The sequence below is a fragment of the Amblyomma maculatum genome, chromosome 11 (assembly GCF_055883805.1).
Source record: "Amblyomma maculatum isolate TAMU_Amacu chromosome 11, ASM5588380v1, whole genome shotgun sequence".
NCBI classification, from domain to species: Eukaryota; Metazoa; Arthropoda; class Arachnida; order Ixodida; family Ixodidae; genus Amblyomma; species Amblyomma maculatum.
Genome location: NC_139354.1, coordinates 17613080 through 17632617, shown reverse-complemented (window position 1 = coordinate 17632617; position 19538 = coordinate 17613080). Strand labels below are relative to the sequence as shown.

At 43.1% G+C, this 19538-nt stretch overlaps 1 protein-coding gene across 2 annotated transcripts in view; it reads right to left on the bottom strand.

Annotated features, from left to right (window-relative positions):
* LOC146172947 (5'-3' exonuclease PLD3-like) overlaps window positions 1–19538 on the bottom strand; it is a 142440-nt gene that overhangs the window by 81579 nt on the left and 41323 nt on the right. Inside the window, exon 1 of one of the 2 annotated variants that reach the window (XM_084583396.1) lies at window positions 4320–4463. The exons of the other annotated variant lie outside the window; for it this stretch is intronic. Within the exon in view, the coding sequence (XP_084439522.1) occupies window positions 4320–4373 (54 nt within the window). The 5' untranslated portion in view covers window positions 4374–4463. Of the gene's footprint in view, window positions 1–4319; window positions 4464–19538 lie in introns of those variants that run through there. 2 annotated transcript variants of the gene reach the window in all.

Below are 19538 nucleotides of genomic sequence, written 5' to 3'. Positions count from 1 at the left end.
CTTGGTAGCCTTAGATACACTTGTTAGATTCGGGAAAATGCGGTATTATTGTGCGAAATCGGTTGCTTCCATTTGTCCAAAAATACAATCCGATCGTTTTGATCATTGAAATTTATTGGACGTTGTCTTGCAGCTGGTCTCCCTTTCATGGGATATATTTTTTTTCGTGACTGCTCAGGACGCTTATTGGGTGAGACGTTATGTTCCTCGTACGTACGCAGACGGTCGAAAATACTACGGCAGGTTTCTTTGCCAACAACCCTCATAAGGTTGGTTTAGGTCATCTATAGGCGTCCTGTAAAGAGTCCTTCATCTGTGTACTTAAGTGTTTTGAAGATTGGTTTTATTTGGCTCGTGACAATCTATTCATAACAATAAGATGACTACCTTTAGTGATCACTTTTCCTGGATTGAAGTTACTTATAGTGGTATTCGTACTAACCTCGCAGATAGTGCTTTGGATAGATGTCAGACCGCGAAACGGTGGGGATTGCTTTTTTACCTTAGTTATGCACTAGCTTATTCGTCTTCAATATCACTCACGTTTACTACAAAAAAAAAAAATGAATCTGAGTTTAAGTTTTGATAGTTGAAGGGACGTACGCGATCTAAATATCGCCATTTACTACCAAAACATTTACAAAAATTGCACCAGACAAGAGAAGGAAAGTAATGCAGTCCAGCCCTGTAACCGAGTAACGTGGTAACCTATGTATACAAGCATATCGTTCGAGCAGTTGTGATTGCGAAGCATTCGCGTCCATCACATCGATCAGAAAAGAGGTATAAGAGAAACCTCCAATTTTCGGTTCGGTAAATGAAAACCTGAGCACGCTATCAACACACTATAGCAAACAAAAATAATAAAATTCGGGTGCCCCAGCGGTTGTCCGCGCTGGATGCTCTGAGCAGCGGAGCCTTCTTCGATATCGTGTCCATCACCACTTCATAACCATATCGACGCAACCATCGGTTTCCGCTCCGATAACACAAAAATCTATTACCGTCCATTCCGATGGCGCCCCACATGAGTTCCAGCTGCGGAAAGCACGAAACGAGGTCGGTGTGCTTGAGTTACTCTTGAGGGCTCGTTCTCTCACACGTTATACCTTGCGCCTGCTAGAGTGTGAGCCCCTAGCAGCGCTCCCAAGAATAGTTTTGGTCCAAGGGAGCCTTTGGCACACATCAAGCATACCCGTGTTTCTGTCATCGAAAGACAGGGCAGCCGCAGGCCCTCTTTCAGTGCTGACAGCTCTTTGTGCGCCGTGTCTCGTTTTTCGCGTCTTCTTTACGAGTTTGCGTTGTTGTTGTGTCTGCCCCGCTTTTCCCTTGTCAACAGCTCCGGCAGACACATCATCAGGTTTCGCAAAGTGGCACGGACGCATTTTGCTTGCGACAGTGGCGACAGACAGCGTCTGTTTGCAGCAGAAGGGTCCATACGTGGCCAGCAACCCATTCCTGCGTGGAGCAGGCGCTGGCAGATGTAAGAACGACATTTTGACCGCGAGGCGGGTCTTGCCACGCGTAGAGCGACAAGTCTGACAGCTCTTCACTTGCACGCGAATGCATATTGCCAGGTAACGTCCATTCGGACACGCGTGTGTCGATAGAGGGCAGCACGCAAGAATAATTTGGACACGTTTTTTTTTTTTTACAAATCTCACGAATGACGTCTGCGCGCCTTTACATGAGGAAAAAGTGACAGGTGTTAGAGGTAGTCTTTTTTTTATAAGTGACATTTTATTATTGAAGAAACGGGTTGATCGCGGCTAACAAACAAGACTTGCCAACTACTCTGGCGTCGGCACTTCGTCTTTAATGACTTGGAAGCTTTATTTTTCTTAATCCGTCGAAACGTAAGCAACTATAGTACAAAAATTCCGCATAACGAGAATTGTAAAGCAGCAACAAAATGCTTCCTTAAACCAACCTTATAATAAAAACGCGGAGGGAGGCAGAGGAAATTATAATTTCCAAGTAGAGTATAATTGGATAAAACTGAATAACGGAGCGACAGTTGCCCGTTACAAAATTACTAGAGCCAATGGGGTCGACAGATCTTTATGACGTCATAGATTGTCCGGTATCTCTATTGTTAATCCGCTTTCACCTATCATTATCTGCGCCATTACGCTAGCGGATCGCGTGGCATCAATCATGATCGATGCTTACTTCGAGGGGCATTTGCGCATTGCCCTTGAGATGTATCCAACTTTATAGAAGAAATTTTCAACATTTCTACTTTTTTTTTATAGGGCGAAGAGCGATAGTGATTGCTGTGCCATGCTCTTCCGCCTTTAACGTTATGGCACCGCCCTCTCCAAGCCCAACGTAAAGCAAATCCGCTTAGGTCACGCGATGAAGCAGGGCACATTCTCAACCACGCCCAATTTCCAGACGGCCGGCATAACATTATCACTCCTCGCCACTTTGTGCACGCAGGTTTTCGCATACACCAGCGAAACCTGTACATAAAGAATATCGTCGCGAAAAAAACAAACAAAAAAAAAAAAAGAAAGTCAAGTAATGTTCGCAGGCAAATTGCTTAAATAGCAAAAAAGGCGTGTCATAAGTCCCCAACAGTTTATGCCTTCACGAGAAGTGAAATGTTAGGGTGAAACGTTTTGCGTATTTCCGGAACGCCATGATCCGATGGTTTCATTTATAGGGTACGGGGTATTAACGAATGCGCCTGGCTTCTCTACGTGCTGCTAGCTTTAGGTTACAGTTTAGTGGAGGTGACTTGTCTGACTGGACATGTGACAGTAGTTGCGTGTGGAGTCCATTGGAACCCGTCACCGCTATGAGCCTGCATCCCCAGTCGCAACGCCGTCGAGTTAAACCAATGAGAGACCGGGTGAGCCGAATCATTGCCGCTTCGAGAGCAATTCAGCTTTGGCGGTCTATTCTAGGAAAAACAGGTCGACTGTTCATTCTAGAAAAATGATATGCCAACATAATGACAGCTTTAATGCGCACAGTTTCGTTGCCGTAAGGAAAAGAAGGTCACAGAAGATCGGTGATATTTATGAGGCATACAGGCGTGAACGGTAGTTTTCCACAGCATTCTATGTAATTGTATTACTGCCTATGTAAAAAAAAAAAGAAAAAACGACGAAAACGTATGCATCATCATCATCATAATCTTCATAATTCAAACGCTCTAGCACGCACTTGCGGTCTAGTAATTATACCGAAGCGCCGAAACCGAGACTACATATTTTTTTAATCGTTCCAGTTACAAAAGTCATCATCATCATCATCATCATCATCATCATCATCATCATCATCATCATCATCATCATCATCATCATCATCATCATCATCATCATCATCAGTCTGACTATACCCACTGCAGGGCGAAGGCCTCTCCCATATTTCTCTAATTAACCCGGTTCTGTGCTAGCTGCAACCACTTGACCCTTGCGAACTTTTTAATCTCATCCGCCCGCCTAACTTTCTGCCGCCCCCTGCTACGCTTTCCTACCCTTGGAATCCAGTTTGCTACCCTAAGCGACCATCGGTTGTCCTCTATTCGCACTACATGTCCTGCCCATGTCCATTTCTTTTTCTTGATTTCCGCTAGAATGTCAGTAACTTGAGTTATTTCTCTGATCCGTTCTGCACGCTTCCTATACGTATACACAAGACGTATACACTAGCGTCTTACTAAATTATTGCGCAGCGGTACAATCATTGAATCTTCCGCTAACACTGCCACAGCGCTAACACTGCCACAGCGAGAGCCACTGCGGTAGATATTCAAGCCGTCGGCGTGGCACCGTGGAAAACGGACAAGAAAGAGAAGTAAAAGAAGAAGAAAAAGAAAGAAAAAAATAATACAAAGAAAATAAAAAGACGAAGAAGAAGTAAAAGAAGATGAAGAAGACATATAACTCGGTAGTTGGTAGGGGCGAACGACAACAGCGAGTTGCTAGCACAGAACATTCGTTCGAATGTTGTGACGGAGATGTGCCCCGGAGTTCGGCGTAGAGACGATGTCATACCACCAGAAGTCTTTTACACACTAATGAGAATGGTCAACGACGAGAGGCAAGGGGTGCTCATACGTGAAATGATTCATTCCCCTATGTCATAAATAAAGCTGAAACCATAGACTAAACTACTATGTGCAAAAGCCATGTTTTTACTTTCAAGCCGAACCTAAGCGTAACCATGCAGATTGCTTTCGCGCAACTCCAGTTTTAACCATAAGCTAAACTTACATGGGGGTACCACTAACGCTCACGCGGTAAAAAAGAAAACACAGCACCCACGTGATCTATAACATGAACCATTAAACATAAACACCAACTTACGGCTGACGGCTTCCCATTCTCTTTAGATGCTGTGCTTGCAGATGGCTGAACCATTGTTTCCGCCCTCAGGCTGCGATACCGTCTGAGCAGCAAGTTTTATGACAGCATAAATTACGGAACAAACCGGTTTCAGCTGTCCTGTGCAGATACACACCTCCCGACTTTCTGATACAATTTGTGCGGCAAGCCTTCTCCAGTTTTTATAGTGCGCAGTAGGGTGCAGGGCTTCATCTCTAGAGGGTTATCAGTGCCTCTCGCTCAGCTGCGCAGATAAAACCCAGTGACTCTGACGAGGCAGCGCCGGATGCATCGTTGTTTCCGCGTATGCAGGCGCCTAACTCGTCCTCGTTATCTTGCCAGGATAAGAAACAGCTCGGCCGGTTTCCCTACAAAAGGTACAGCGTCGGGTTTCTATGTTTCGAAACAAATAGAAGCTCTCATCTCTGCCGCTTCACTCTCCACGCCTTCAGTAATAGATTTCTACTCTCACCTTCCCCACACACACTCTCTCTATTTCATTTCAGGCCGCAGAAGTGGACCGACGAGGTGAGTTTGCCCACTTCAGATCGATACAAAAATTACGGAGAAAGATAGTTCGGAGCTCTTTGATCTCATCCATTATTGAGTAGCAGAGTATCGCCTGAAGCTATGTATGATGCGGGATGAGGCCTGCATATTCTCATATCGATTCCTGCGCAGCTATTTGTCCTGTTCTTTAGTTTTTTTTTTCTCCGCGAGATTAGCTAAAGTGGCGATCTGGCGGCCCCGTACTGTGCACCTCACCACAAGATTCCCCGTCACATTTCAGAGCCGATAAAAAAAAAAAATAGAAAGAGAAGACATTCGTTCGCAGAAGTCTTAGTACGTGGCATAAAATGGCTGGTTGTTGAAGTTATTCAGGAGCCTATGAATGAGCTGAAACAACTCCAAATCCACGTGTCTTCAGCTAACATAATCAATACTTTTATTTCGAGGCATTGCTGACTTTTCTTTCTGATATTACTTTAATTTGTATGCTTCTCAATATCAATTGTTTTTGAAAGAAACGGTCATCATTCGCTGGGCTAATGAATCATGTGAGGCGCATGGTCCCCCTTTCAGCGGATAGCGTGGACAAGCAGAGGTTGGCCTGTATCGATTAAGATTAATCTTCTTTCAGAAAAGGCCTAAGTTGGCTGAAAATTAAGCTTTCCTGAGGTGGAAAAAAAAGCATAATTGAAGAACAGTGCTCGCTTCAAAGCATGCCACTTTCAGAAATTATCAATTCAGTTAGGTCCACTGACGTTGAGCACATTGAGTTTGTGGGTACAGATACGAGGTATCGTATCTGTATATATATATATATATATATATATATATATATACTTTCAATGAAGTGGCTGGAAAATAACTTGCAACCAGAATTTTCAGGATTGTGATGGTATGCTACTGAGCATACCATCACATTCGTTTGCGAACCCGCCTTAGCTTCAAAATAAAAAACAACTAGAGCTTTGTACTGCACGGATAACTCGGAAAATCATCATTGGTAACTTTGATACACGTTGGAAACAAGGCCTTGAACACCATTTCGCGAAGGCACACTGGACGTGCCTTAATAAATCTTGCATGGCCGAAAGTGTTTCCTCCGAGGCAGTTACCTCCGTGGGCTTGCGTGGTTGCTTTCTCGGTAATATTTCATCGTACGGCGAGCGAGGCAGCTTGTTGGTAAGTCCACGACGAGCGCACTTACACGCCACCAACAGCGACGCTGCCTAATGGACGTCCCTTGCTCGAGAAACTCGAAAACAAGCAGCTGAGTTATCGGGCATGGTGCTGTTTAGCCAACGAAAACGGCGCAGGGTTAGCAAAGTGAGACCATTGCATTGTGCAAACGGTAGTGAATTTCTCGTACCTGTTTTGATGATTGGCCGGGTTGTTCAAACACGCTGCTCGATACCAATTGGATTTCATTGATCTCTCCAGTCTTGAGAAGGGGAGCGCTTTGAGCTAATTTATTGCACATCATCGTGGCCAGCCTCAGAAAGTCGGCCCTATTAGTGTCTGGTTTTAATCGGAATTCGTGAACAAGTACATTACAATAATCATGGTCTTTATATCCGATTGTGTTTTGGTCGCAAAAATAGCGCAACGTTATGGAAGCTATAAAGCGACATCTCCCTCTAATAGTGTCGTCAAAAATTCTAACAGCGACTATGATACTCCAGACTGCGAAATTTGAGTTCAGCTATTTAAGCGCTTTTGCGATATATTGAACAAAATTTGAGAGATGCTTGTATGTATGTATGTATGTATGTATGTATGTATGTATGTATGTATGTATGTATGTATGTATGTATGTATGTATGTATGTATGTATGTATGTATGTATGTATGTATGTATGTATGTATGTATGTATGTATGTATGTATGTATGTATGTATGTATGTATGTATGTATGTACGTACGTACGTACGTACGTACGTACGTACGTACGTACGTACGTACGTATGTATGTATGTATGTATGTATGTATGTATGTATGTATGTATGTATGTATGTATGTATGTATGTATGTATGTATGTATGTATGCATGTATGTATGCATGCATGCATGCATGTATGCATGTATGTATGTACAGTTAAAAAGTACTGTATTTTTTAGCGAGCAAAGGGAATTTCTCAGAAAAAGAAAGAGCCCTGAGGGATGTGCGATGTCAGCGCACGTTAAAGATCCCGAGGTGGTCGAAATTACTTCGTAGCCCTTCACTACGGCCCCTCTCTCTTTCCACTTTCCGTCCTACCTTCCTCCCTTCCCTTACGGTGCGGGTCAGGTGTCCACAGAAACAAGTGTGACATATACTGCGCCTTTCCTGTGAACTAATTAATATTAAGAGCCCCCAGCGAGCGGCACAGAACTCGTGGCTTCAATTTCTCTTTCTTTGAGAAATTCTCATTGGCTCATGACTCGCATGCGACTCTCGACGCTGTCGATAGGTTACAGGGCACTGCAGCTCGGTATTGCGGCAGACGGCAAAAACGAAGACGTTTCTCAACCGTCGAACGGGTGCATAAAAACTGCACTGTACAATTATCATGTGAACGTTCACTCGACGTTTATTCTTAAGTTTATTATCAGGTAAGCTTGTTTAACTTTGCCTACACTAGACAACCATCAATAAGTTCTTCATATTCTGCGTGAGTTTGGATGTGTTCAGTGTTGTCATATCGTTTTATTTTTAGGCGTGAGGTTGGCGGAGTTTTTTTTTTTCCCCACTTTAATATGCGTTTAGAGCAAACCATGGTACTAATAACGGCTTGCCCTTAGCACGGCCTAGTTATATTGCCTAGGTAGAGAAATGTGAGCCGAGGCGCAAAATAATGAAGAAAAACACTCGTAATTAGACTTCACTCCAATCTATTCAAAAGAGAGGAAAATGCTTTTAGTGAACAGTATCAAGTTTGAGGCCTTATACTAATGATCATTCTCCGGCATTGTTCTCCTGTGTTAGGAAGTTAATTGATCAAGGAAAATTTTGGGGACACCTCAACATCAGTAGTTCAAATTATAGCGTGTTCACTGCTTTCACATGTTCCGGCTGATTCAAGCCGACAGTTCCGTATACGAGAGCACTCGCTCTCTGCCCACATTCCCGCCTCAGTCCCGTGTTACTTCACATATAGACTACTGGCAGTGACATCGTTGACCTCCCATTGACAGCTCCCGTGTCAAGACAGCTGCATAGAATTGTAGCATCTTACGCAAACAATAGGTTGTTACATCATGCCGGCGCCGGTTGCTTCTAGACCGGTCTTTAACCTCAGACATTACGGACTCATCTTTTATGCATTATTGTGGACCCATCTAATTCCAACTTATCTGCAACCTAAGAAGGACAAGGTTCTACTCGTTAGAATAAACAGACCAGAACCATCTTCTCCTCAGAACCTGCGGTCGCATATTTGCAGTGAAACGAAATGTGCTTAACGGCACGCTGAAGCCGAACTTGCGTTGGCATATGACACTAGTCCTTTTCCGCATAAATTGCCTCGAAATAGGCGACGACAGTAATAAAATCTCGTTTAATAAATCAGTATGTCGTCAAGTCTTAATCAAAACAGAAGTTTGGCCACGTCGCCCACATTGTAGCGATAGCGCATGCGATTATATACAAGACAAGCTTATAAGTAGAAAGTAGTTATCTGAGGCTCTGTGAAGCGAGCGCTTCCTAACCTTCCTAACTAGCCCATAGCACTGACCCGAGGAATTTAGTGGGTATATAGTTAGCCATCACTTTCAGATCTATATACATGTAGATTACAGACTCCTCATGTCGACCTAAGCGTTAGGTTGTAACAACCATAAATATTGTTATACCAATATATTGAAACGTACAAAGCTCTCATATAGCGGGCGACACACTGCTGGACTTTGATATCATGAGAACTGGTCATCATTGCACATCAACATGCCAAAACATACGTATTTTCAGGATGATCTAAAGCAGTCGATAACCTTCAACCATTACGTTCCTGTAGCTCGCTCACTGATCAGGGATGTGGTGCGGTGGTATGCCCGAAGAGCTATCAAAAGTTTGGCCCTTGTCTCTTGGGTCCAAATTGCCCATTACCGAGGCACTCCTAGCGAGGGAAACCAGGTTGCTCAAGGGGGCTGACGGACAACTACGAAAAGAAAGAAGGAAGAGGGCAATATTGCCTGCGCCAACGGCGAACGCATCTGGCATCTGGATGGTGCGTGCTTCCTCCCCCCCCCCCCCCCTCCTCTCCCGACGATTTTCTTCATTTCTGCCTTCCCCACAGAGAACTCTCTGGCCAGCCTCTACGTGCTCTCTTAGTCGAGACGCTCTACCCTTTGGGTTAATAACAAGTCCGCGCTCTAGGGAAATGTAGGGCTTCGCGTAAACGCTAAGCTTGAATCAAGATAAGGAGGTTAGAAGTTCAGATATCATGGGCCAAGTTCGAGAGCCCAATGTTTTTTTTTTCCCGTTTTGTACACCTTGGATATGCAGTGAGTTGTTCATACGTACGCTGATTCCTTCAATACAGAGGTTGTATTTTTTTATTAGTGATTAATTATTATAAAACATACATACATAAAGTACAAAAACTGAAAGATACGCATCTACATACGGACAGCAAATGAGAAAAATCCGCATGTATTCAAGTGGACAAATAGTAAAAATGCTGCTCTGGTGAGCATTACCTTCAAAACACAACGAATTTTCTAAAATAAATTTTCAGTGACGTCCAGAAAAAAAAAATATTTTGCAGACATAGAACAGGAATCATTCCTTGAGGCAACATAGTTTCACGCTTCGATTGTCATGTAACGTCGGAGACAAACTCTGCGAGAGACTCTCAAACTCTCTAAGGAAAATGCTCTGAAAGAATTTTAGACCCATAGGCACCATGTTGGCAGCGGTCGCATATATTAAATACCGCTGAATTCTTCACTTGAGTTGACCTTCACCTTCGAAAATGTGGTTTGAATATGATAGCGAATGTTAGAGGTGTAGGCCTCCCTTACGACTTACGCGTCCTAGAAATTTTCGTTCCCGACTGTACATTGTGAGTAACGCTGCTAAATACAGTGCTAAATACGAAACACAGCAGAGACCATATATAGGATAGATGCTTTTGGCCTGCCTTCGTATCTAGTCTTGTTTTACAAGAGCTGTGATAGTCAGAAGGGGCGTATATATAGTACCACTAGCTGCTACAATAGCTGCTTGTGTAGAGCATTTCCTTTAAATCAGAGGCAATCGGACTCTGGCAAATCTGGAGCCATGTTATGCTATTCAGCAGCCAACAGGCGCACTCCTGAGATTGCATGCGCCCCACACGTTTTCTTTGAGACTCAGCAATGGCACTTTGTTGAAAATACTTCAGGCGTAGATTTGCAAGTCAAGCCTAGAGTGAATGGTTCCTCAGGCTGCACAAACAATGTACTCAGCATTGGAGTATATTGGCAACACATTCGTCCTACGTAGGGCCGGACATTGCAAACCCAGTGACAATATTGGCCTATGGTTTGTGCTGCCCTGGTTGTGAAGATTTAGTTAGGACTATGAAGAACAACTCCCTGATTGCGAGGATTATGACAAAGCACAACATTAGTGCAGAATTTTTGTGGTTCAGGTTACCGTAGTGCAGTGTACACTGAGCCGGGTACTCTGCAGCAGGTGCGGGATATCAATTAATTTTCAGCAACCTGCAGTATTTAGTCCGAAAGCACTTACAAAGCGATCACTCTGCTCAAGTTTGTGTGATGCATCCATGCCGGGTTGCCATAGCAACTTTGACGCCAGTTACAAAAAAAGTCACTCGGTAACGCTAACGGTCCCGTTGTCCATAAAATACCGCGTCGACATTGTCGGCAATGGCTTTGCGTGCGAAAAATTGCGGACATGGCTGTAGCATTTGGCGCATGAAATTGACATGGTCCTGGACGAGTCACCGGGTTGTGCGACTATATGAATGACACGGCATGATTGAGATGACAGGCGCTAAAAACTGGGCTTGTCATTTGCGATTTGGTGGTGTGATTGGAATCTAGCTCTCCAGGACCTTTTCATTCCCAGCTTTAGACAGGCTGCTTGTCCACTCATGCATGTTTGTATGACATAATTAAACTGGGGATTCTCTGTCGGGTGGTCCCTCACATGATGTAGTACCCATAGTTACTGTATGCTAACTAAATTTAGTACGTGTGGAGAGGTAAAAATAAAAAAGAATATTGATTAAGGGGGTGACAAATTGGATGTACGGGAGCGAGGATCCCTAAACGGAGGTGGAAAATTGGAGCCGTTAATATTAAGGACAATTCAGGGCAAATACTTTGGCAAGGACGAAGAAAGGAGGCACATAGGACGACCTACAAGCGCTTTTACTGCCAACTGCTTTGCTGATGTGTGAGGCTGGGATCATAGAAAGAAAAAAATTCTACGTACGGTCACGGTACTCCCTAATGCTTAATTTGAGCGCAGCTATTGCGGCGTTTTTGATATATATTGAGGCAAATAATTTAAGAGATTCTTGTATGTATATGTATGTGCAGTTACGAAGCACTGTTTATTTTCTCAAAGTATCCGAAGAGAATTTCTCCGAAGAAGAGAAAGAAGAGACATGGAGCGAGTTGCGCAGACCTCGTGCTCGTGGCTCTTCTTTCTCCTCTTCTGAGAAATTCTCCTTAACTCGTGTTTCTATTTCATTCGGGTGCGCCAGCAACGACACCAACAGCGACGCGTCTCAACCATCGAATTGTCGCATAAGAGCTGCGCTGTAAAATAACGGCGACAGGACGCAAACAAAATTTGATTATTGCGGAAAACTCTTAAGAAAAACAGATTGTGCAACATAAATATGCAAAGAAGTTTACTCTCGCATCCCTGTCCAAGTATTTTCACGAATTTTTCCGTAATATGCTAATCCAACTATGGCGAAGTCATTCGGTAGTTATTATCGATGTTGCTTCGTAGCCTTAAAGGCGGAGGTCAAATGTTCTCCCAATTTATTTTTCGTTCTCGTCTACAGTATCCCGTAGTTCTACTTGTGCAGTAAGCAAGAAAAAAAAAAACTATATTTCGCGCTAAAAACGTAGCAAAACTTGCCTTCAGATTGTCCAAGAAAATTTGGTGTCGTCAATAACGAAACCGGATACACGCGTCTCCTCCTTGAGCGAGCCTGTCCTAGTTTTTTTTCAGTCAAGGTCCTCTTGGGTGCGTACATAATACGCAGCGCGAGTACAAGCGTAAAAAGTACGACCCTACGCGTATCTTTCGGAGAAAGCGATCGAAGAACCCGAGAGGACAACGGACTATATGGATATAAGGAGGGCGCCATCTCCCTGGGAAGTACGCAATATACGTATACACTCCATGCTCATGAAGGAGGGATGTCACGGACTTTGCATAGATTACACGAAACGGTCGAGTGCGCTTGCCGACTCCTTACGCAAGGAAGGACACAAAGCCCTTCCCAGTGTAAGCGAAGAGGTCGGCCATAAGGAGAGCGGCAGCCACGGGGTTGTCGTCCCGAACACCGAGTATTAAAGCAGAGTAAGAGCACAGTAGCCTTGGCCGAAGAACCGCCGCGATATCGGGCGTCACTATTCTTGTAAGTACGAGAGCTCGTATTCCACGGAAGGTTGGATCGGCAGCCCGGTGCCGTCTTAAAAGACGTTGTTATACAGTGTCTCGGCGGACATACTACAAGGGTGGAGTAAGCTGTACTACGCAAAAACCTTACTAAACTGGCTCATGTTAGGCCAGAGTGAGGACACGCTTGAATTTCTCGAAGCATAGTCCTTTTTAATATGAACTGTGCTCGATTACACGGAAAGCTGTCATGCAATTCAGGTTTCGTAACATTTTGAATAAAAGCAGGATGTGGTAAGCAATTTTCTTTGAAACTGTACCAGCGCCCTTTTCAAATGAACATAAGCGATGTTTTATTTTCTGTCATTACTTTTATAGATTTGCTTTAAAGCTATTTCTAAAGAATGTAGTTTCGACATGCTGTTAGCGTTTGTACAAAGGAGTTTTCCGCCGACGCAGTGACTGAAAATTCCAGCAAACGTTCCGGCTAGTGCAGCTGCATTTAAGGTCCACAAAATAAGGAACTTACACATGACAGATTAGTGACAAAGGTCACTGGTCTTTCATGAATGTGGATAGGAAAACATTTTCGCACTGAGTGGTGTCTCCAACAATTTCTATGCTTTAGTAAGAAAACACTGATTAAACCGGAACTATTCAGGGCAGCGCTGATTACTTAGGTGTAGCAGTTTTACTACCCACTGCTCCTTTTCTTGTCCTTCAATTAAATAAGCCATGAACGAAATGCAGCAGCCATGATGATAAAAAAGAACAATTGTGAGCCCGATGAGAAAATGGTGTCTTCACGTTGTGTCGATCTTTAACAAAACGGAGTTTCTTTTGCCAGAAAAAAGGGCGAGTGCTCAGTCAACTGATTTGCAAGGAAGCAGACGACTCCACATGTTTGCGCCTTGTATTTTAGAGCATATATTTTAGCGTCTTTTGCTAAACAAACTCTTCGGACAAACTGAGTTGCGCAACTTTAGTAACTACCCAAGGCAAATATTCGTCACTGTTTCGTTCCCAATACATTTAACTATAAACCGCTATGATTATAACCCCGGTGACGTCAATGCGTCGGGTCATGCATAGTGTTATGGTCCATCTTTCGCTAATATTGGGTGTCGAAGTGTATCGGCAGCTTTATCGGAATCGGCAGCTGATGACTGGCAAAGTAGTTGAGGTGGAAGTAGGCAAAAAAAAAAATTACGAGATACTTTAGCGCCTAACGTAGTGAAAGGCGAAAGCCTGAGTGCCGCATTCTGCTACGCAACTGGCACTAATTGGCAGTTAATTAATTGGCTATCAAGCAGGTAATTACTTATTTACGGAACTGTTTATTACCTATTTAGTAATCAATTAGTAAATAATTCATTAATTTGTAGTTAATTAGTAACTGATCATTGATTGACATATGACCATATAAGGAACGCATTCGCGCATACTGTGGTGGTGCTCTGTGATTGGTCGAGACCTCTACGACGTCATCCCGCCTCGGCCAATCAGAGCCGCCGCAAAAGCGGGCACACATTTTGTCCACGACAGCATGAGTCATTAAAGGCTTCCGCCTTAATACGATATTTGTACTAGTTACCACCTCTTTCTACTTATCTGTGTCAGCATGGCTTTAGTTGCTTTCTGTGCGAATTACTCAGCCTCTTCAGTAATACTTCATATTTAAAACTGCCGCGGTGGCTCAGTGGCTACGGTGCTCGACTGTAACTCAAGGATGCGGCACTGAATCCAGGCAGCAGCGGCTGCTTTTCGATGGAGGCGAAAAGCAAGGCATCTGTGTGCTGTGCAATATCAAAGCACAGCGAATAACCCGAGGTGGTAGAAATTTCCGGAGCCCCATAGATGGTTACAGCTCCATGCGTTCTCAAAGAGGTCTTTCTGAAATTTTCTCAACTTAATGTATCTTTCATCTGCTCATAATACTTTGGCGAAGTTTTCCAAGAATAATTTAAATTTTGTTGTCAATTTCTTAACCAAAATGTAACATTCATATGCTTCTTTGACTATGCCGGAATTTTTCCAGAATATATTGAAATTTGTTGTCAATGGCCTGAAGTTAGAACTTCAGTGATTTATTCTGTTATAGGCTTGAAAATAGTAAGTTATGTGCTCTCTCGTGTTTGGTAGTCAGCGAGAGTAGGATTATTTTTCCGGTACGGTTTAAGAAGAGGTCGTTTTTTGCAGGTCCAGTTTAAGGTCCCTAGCATGTGTAATTCGCCCGCAAAGTAAAATGGTCACACTATATTTTGTTGATAAGAAAATGTGCACTGAATATTTTCACTCAGCCGAACCTTATGCACGCGAATACCGAAAAAGAAAACTAAGCTGCAGTAGAAACAATGCACGCTTTCGAGGTCACCTGTACCACTGTTAAAATAAAAAATTCTAATATGTGGTAGCTTTTGAGATGTGAAGGTCAATTCAACAACATCCATTTACCCAAATAAACACCTGTAATGCTCTTTTTTAATCTTGAACTTGCGGAAGGAATATATTTCATTTAGAAACAGTATTATCATACCAGGGTTAATTTTGAACTAATATCTATAAATATTTAAAACCTTTATATTCAGTTAAAATTTGAAGCTTAATATTATTATTTATACATATAATATCTATAATATAATATGTATAAGATATTTAATAATTAAATATGATCTATTAATATTTAAATAAAAAATTTTGTAGCTCACCAAGATGTTATTGGCGAAATGCTCTAAAAGTTTCCCTTAAAAAAAAAAAAAAACAGATATGCTTCTTAGTAGAGATTTTTCCGACATATGTATATTCCCTAAAAAATTAGGCGCGAGCTAACGTATCGTGGCATGCCCCAAAACAATTTTTTTTTTAAAAAGGACAGACATCGAGTTTATTTACTAAGGAAGTACAGACCGCTTGTGTATGGATGCCTTAGGGAGGGGATAGAAGATAAAAAGCAAAAAGTAAAAGAGGAACAAACTGCGACAGAAAAGCAGCTATAATAACCAAAGGAAAACGAACATTATCAAAACATTATAAAAACACGAATAAAAACTAACAAAAACGAACATTATAAAAAAAGAACGAAATCATTAACAGATACCTTTTTCAGAACATAAAGCTGACGTGTGCACTAAAGGCGCCTATAAGTATGAGTCCACTGCCTTACGTAAGATCTGCGAGAATTAATAAAGCAGGGCTTTTTTTGTGTACTCACGTACAGATTTGAATACGCGCATGATATAAGCAGATGGCGCTACTTATCTTAAGGTCTTGGGGCCAAAACAGGTTTAACGAGCGACTTTGACACGTGACATTCGATAGCATATTGGGAAAAGACACAAATCAGCTACAAACTAAGCAGGTGTTCCTCCTATGGCAAAGAAAACATCCGAGTTACTGTATTTGTTTTTATCGCAAAGTATAAAGGTCGCCGATATTGTATCAGGAACAATGGGCTTCGTAAAATGACAGGGCAAGAACAGTGTTGATGTCTCCCGAGTGCCGCAGTGTGGGCGGACGGAAGGAAGCCCCCTATGCTGGAGAAAAGCACTCTGCAAGGTGGAATTAATTTTCATTGCTGATCTAATGATATGAGCGGAGCTGGCAAATATGCGGTGGAAACAAATAGCTGCAGTGTGTCAGGCGAGACCACGGACGGCCGCAAGTTAAGAGAGCAGGTAACAGAGATGTAGAAGAGTGCTGTAATGAGGCAAAAAATGATAAACAGAAGAAAAACGCTATAACATTTTTGCAGTGTAGCTTCAACAAATGCAGCTAAAGTTTCATGAAGCCGCCTTTAATATACAAGCGTAGGGTTAATAAAAAATGAATAGGTGTTGAATGTTTTAAGAAGTTCTTAGGGGGTTTATTGCAAGGCACCGTGACAGAGATCATTTATGCCTCTCAGTTTTCATCACCGAAGCTGGTGATGTGACCAGGCATACGCGCATGGTCACAAGACGGAATATGTTACTTTCACTGGGTCCCCCCAAGGCACGTTCTTGAAAATAATAATTATTTATATTAGATAGTAAACCAAGTGCTCGTCAAGCAGCCTGCAGTACGTAAATTTGAAGGCTTCGGATTGACAGCAAAAATAAATTATCCCGGCCTACAGTAAAAAGGACCATAGGTTTATACGACGTTGCCTGTGTATCCCAAGTGCGTAATAAAAGTAATATTGACCGCATAAATTATTGATCTCAGTCGCGTATGTTGCACCTCGTCACTTGGTTGGAATCGTTGCAGTCAGCATATGTATCGCATAGTTGTTACTTTTACCAAGCCAGGTCATGAGTTAAAAGAAAAAAGTCGTCCCTACTTCTCCATATAGGGGAAGTATCTACACTTCGGTAACGTTTTCCTTGGAAATTAGAGAAATATTGGAAAGGCCTTTGCCTTGCGGACGGTGTTGGTCGGTTTCGCTGGCCTCTAACTGCCTCTAATTATTTGGGTTGGTTTAAGGAGTTTGACGCCCCAAAGCGACTCAGGCTATGAAAGACGCCGTAGTGGAGAGCTTCAGAAATTTCGACCACATGAGGTTCTTTAACGTGCACTGACTTCGCACAACCGACGGGCGTCTTGATTTTCGCCTCCATCGAAAAGCGATTGCCGCGGCCGGGATTCGATCCCGCATCCTTGTGCACAGTAGTCGAGAGGGAGAGAAAACTTAAAAAAAAAAGGAGGAGGGGGCGCAGTGAGTGGAGTCTTCATTTCAAGACCCCAGTGGCCTGGGCTCCCGCTCTTGCCTGAGTTACCAGCCTACGCTGGGTCGCTCGGTCAGAGCATAGCAGAGTGGCTTCCCACTGCGCTTCCGAATGGTGTGTGTTTATGTCTGCAGATTTGGGGCCCGTGCACCCCCATGTGATGGGGTAGGCGGTGGGCTAGTCGAGCGCATTAAGCACTGCACCACTCAGGCGTGGCCCTCAATTGCTAGCGCCATCCTATGCTTCCGTTTCAGATACGGCGGAAACGAGCTAGAAATTAATAATACGCATTCTTGTTTTGAATCACGGACGAACATGAAGATTTCTAGGTGAAAACGTTTTGCAACTGCTGATATGTGCACCCCGACGTTTAAAAGAAAAATTCTATAATGGAGAGTTTTTCTCAGGAGTAAACATTGCCTGGACGAAAACATCCGAAAGACAAAGTGAATTGTTGGAATCATTTTGTAGCGGTAAAAACACGGACACAAAGAACACGAAACACAAGGGACACTCGCTAGTTTTAACGAAGTTTTGACAAAGTGACCTCACCAAGGAATTCAGTTTCTTGTCAGCCTTTTGGATCCTCCGCTCGTTCCTTCCTCATGGCTCACTTTCTTCGAAACGCCCTCAAGGTTTATTGTAGAGTCCTTACACCGACGCCAACGTCTTCGAAGAAACCTTGCTTTTCTCAAACTCATAGGTTTACGATTATATATAGTATTAAGTGTAAGAACGGTCATAAGCAGCCCGTAAATTTCCCGCTTCTTTCTTTCAAAAGAAGCCGCCTCGTGCCTGTACTTTTTCAGGGGAGCCTGGCAGTGTAAAGTTGTCAGCACCTTGGTCGTACTATTCGTCCAAGCCGGAATTTGTTGGCGGGCTTTGTAAGCGCAGGTGAGTTTATCTGTGCGTGGGCGTTTCATTTGTGTAATATGGGTCCACATGTTTATTTTCTTTCGTTGCCGTAACCGTATACCGCCTACTACTCTTTGCTGCTTTTACTGCTCGCTGCGTAGTAAGCGGGTAATCTTAGTTCTCAAGGCTGCCTCCTGTCACTCGTCACGAGGCTTAGTGTTTGCGGAACACGGCTCCAACTCATTAGATCTCACTACAATTAGAAGATGAGCTAGTTTAAATTTCGATGTTATTCTTGGTTTTGAGGTGGGAGAGCTCTTCGCAGGGGTTTGACGTTTGGCAGTTCTGTCAACAGCTCTTGCGAAATAAGTTGGATATCTGCGAAGATAACCGGAAATTGGTTATAACAGACACGCGTGGAAAATAGTAACATATGTTTGCACTACACACGAAAGGGAAAAAGATCTAGGAAAGTACTATAATGAAACTGGACTTTAAGGCTTGTGGCACTCTCTGTCCACCTGCTAAACTGGAAGAACCGGGAGACTTACTTCGATTTTGCAATACCTTTCTGACTTGAGCTACTGCTGACGGCACTCATAGTGAGGCGGCACAGATAGTGCGTTTGACGAAACTTAAACGCACTATCCTAAAGAAAACGTCGGTCTAACAAGCACTTTTGGTTCACCAAAGTGCGCATTTTGCGCTTGGTGACCGAGAGCGTTAAGATTTTCCCCGATGAGTAGAACAAGGCTTAGCTCCTAAAACGGTTGCAGTGGGAGAGAGCTAGATACATGATTTTAAGGCGAAAGCCTTACTTGGCTATGTCTGCGAAAACATGTTCGTAGAAAGTAAAAGGAAAAATGAAAGCAAAACATGAAGCAAAATATAACGTGTGATATAACGCCACATTAAGGCGAGACTGCTAGTCATGAATGTGTATGTATGACAAGTTTATGTAAATGTCGTCTCATGCCTAGTCATGTCATGCGAATCAGTATAGTGTAGTCATGAGTCAAGCACAGCAGAGATACAATGTGCATGACTATCGAGTCCATGTCTATCAAAGTCATGCCCGTGACTAGCGTTTAATCATAACCCTCAAATGTGCTCAGTCATGACACTCTAGAAGCTTTTAAAGAGCAGCCAACGCACATGCTTTCGCATTTCTCAAATGCAGGCATCTGCAGTGCTCTCAAAGGTTTTATTCTGTGTCGGAAAATGCAGTAATCGCCTCACGCCAGCATGGGTCCACATGTTGCTTGCCGTTTAGAACTTAAACAATTTCAGTAATGTACTGCATTTCATCTCAGCGAAATTGCCTCTGGTCCCTACTGTTCAGCAATAAATATTCGCCAAGAAACCCTTCTTGACTGTGGAATGTAAGAAGCCAACGGCACTTCCGAAGAAGCCTATGTAAGCCAGGCGTAAGTGATGCTTTCGAATATAGAAATCTATGTCCTTTATAAGTTTTCCTGATGTTAGGACAACGTGTGAAGGCTTTGGCTTGTCGCCAGTATCAGGTTGCCTTGTGCTACGCATGCAGATAGTCTACTGCGCCCATT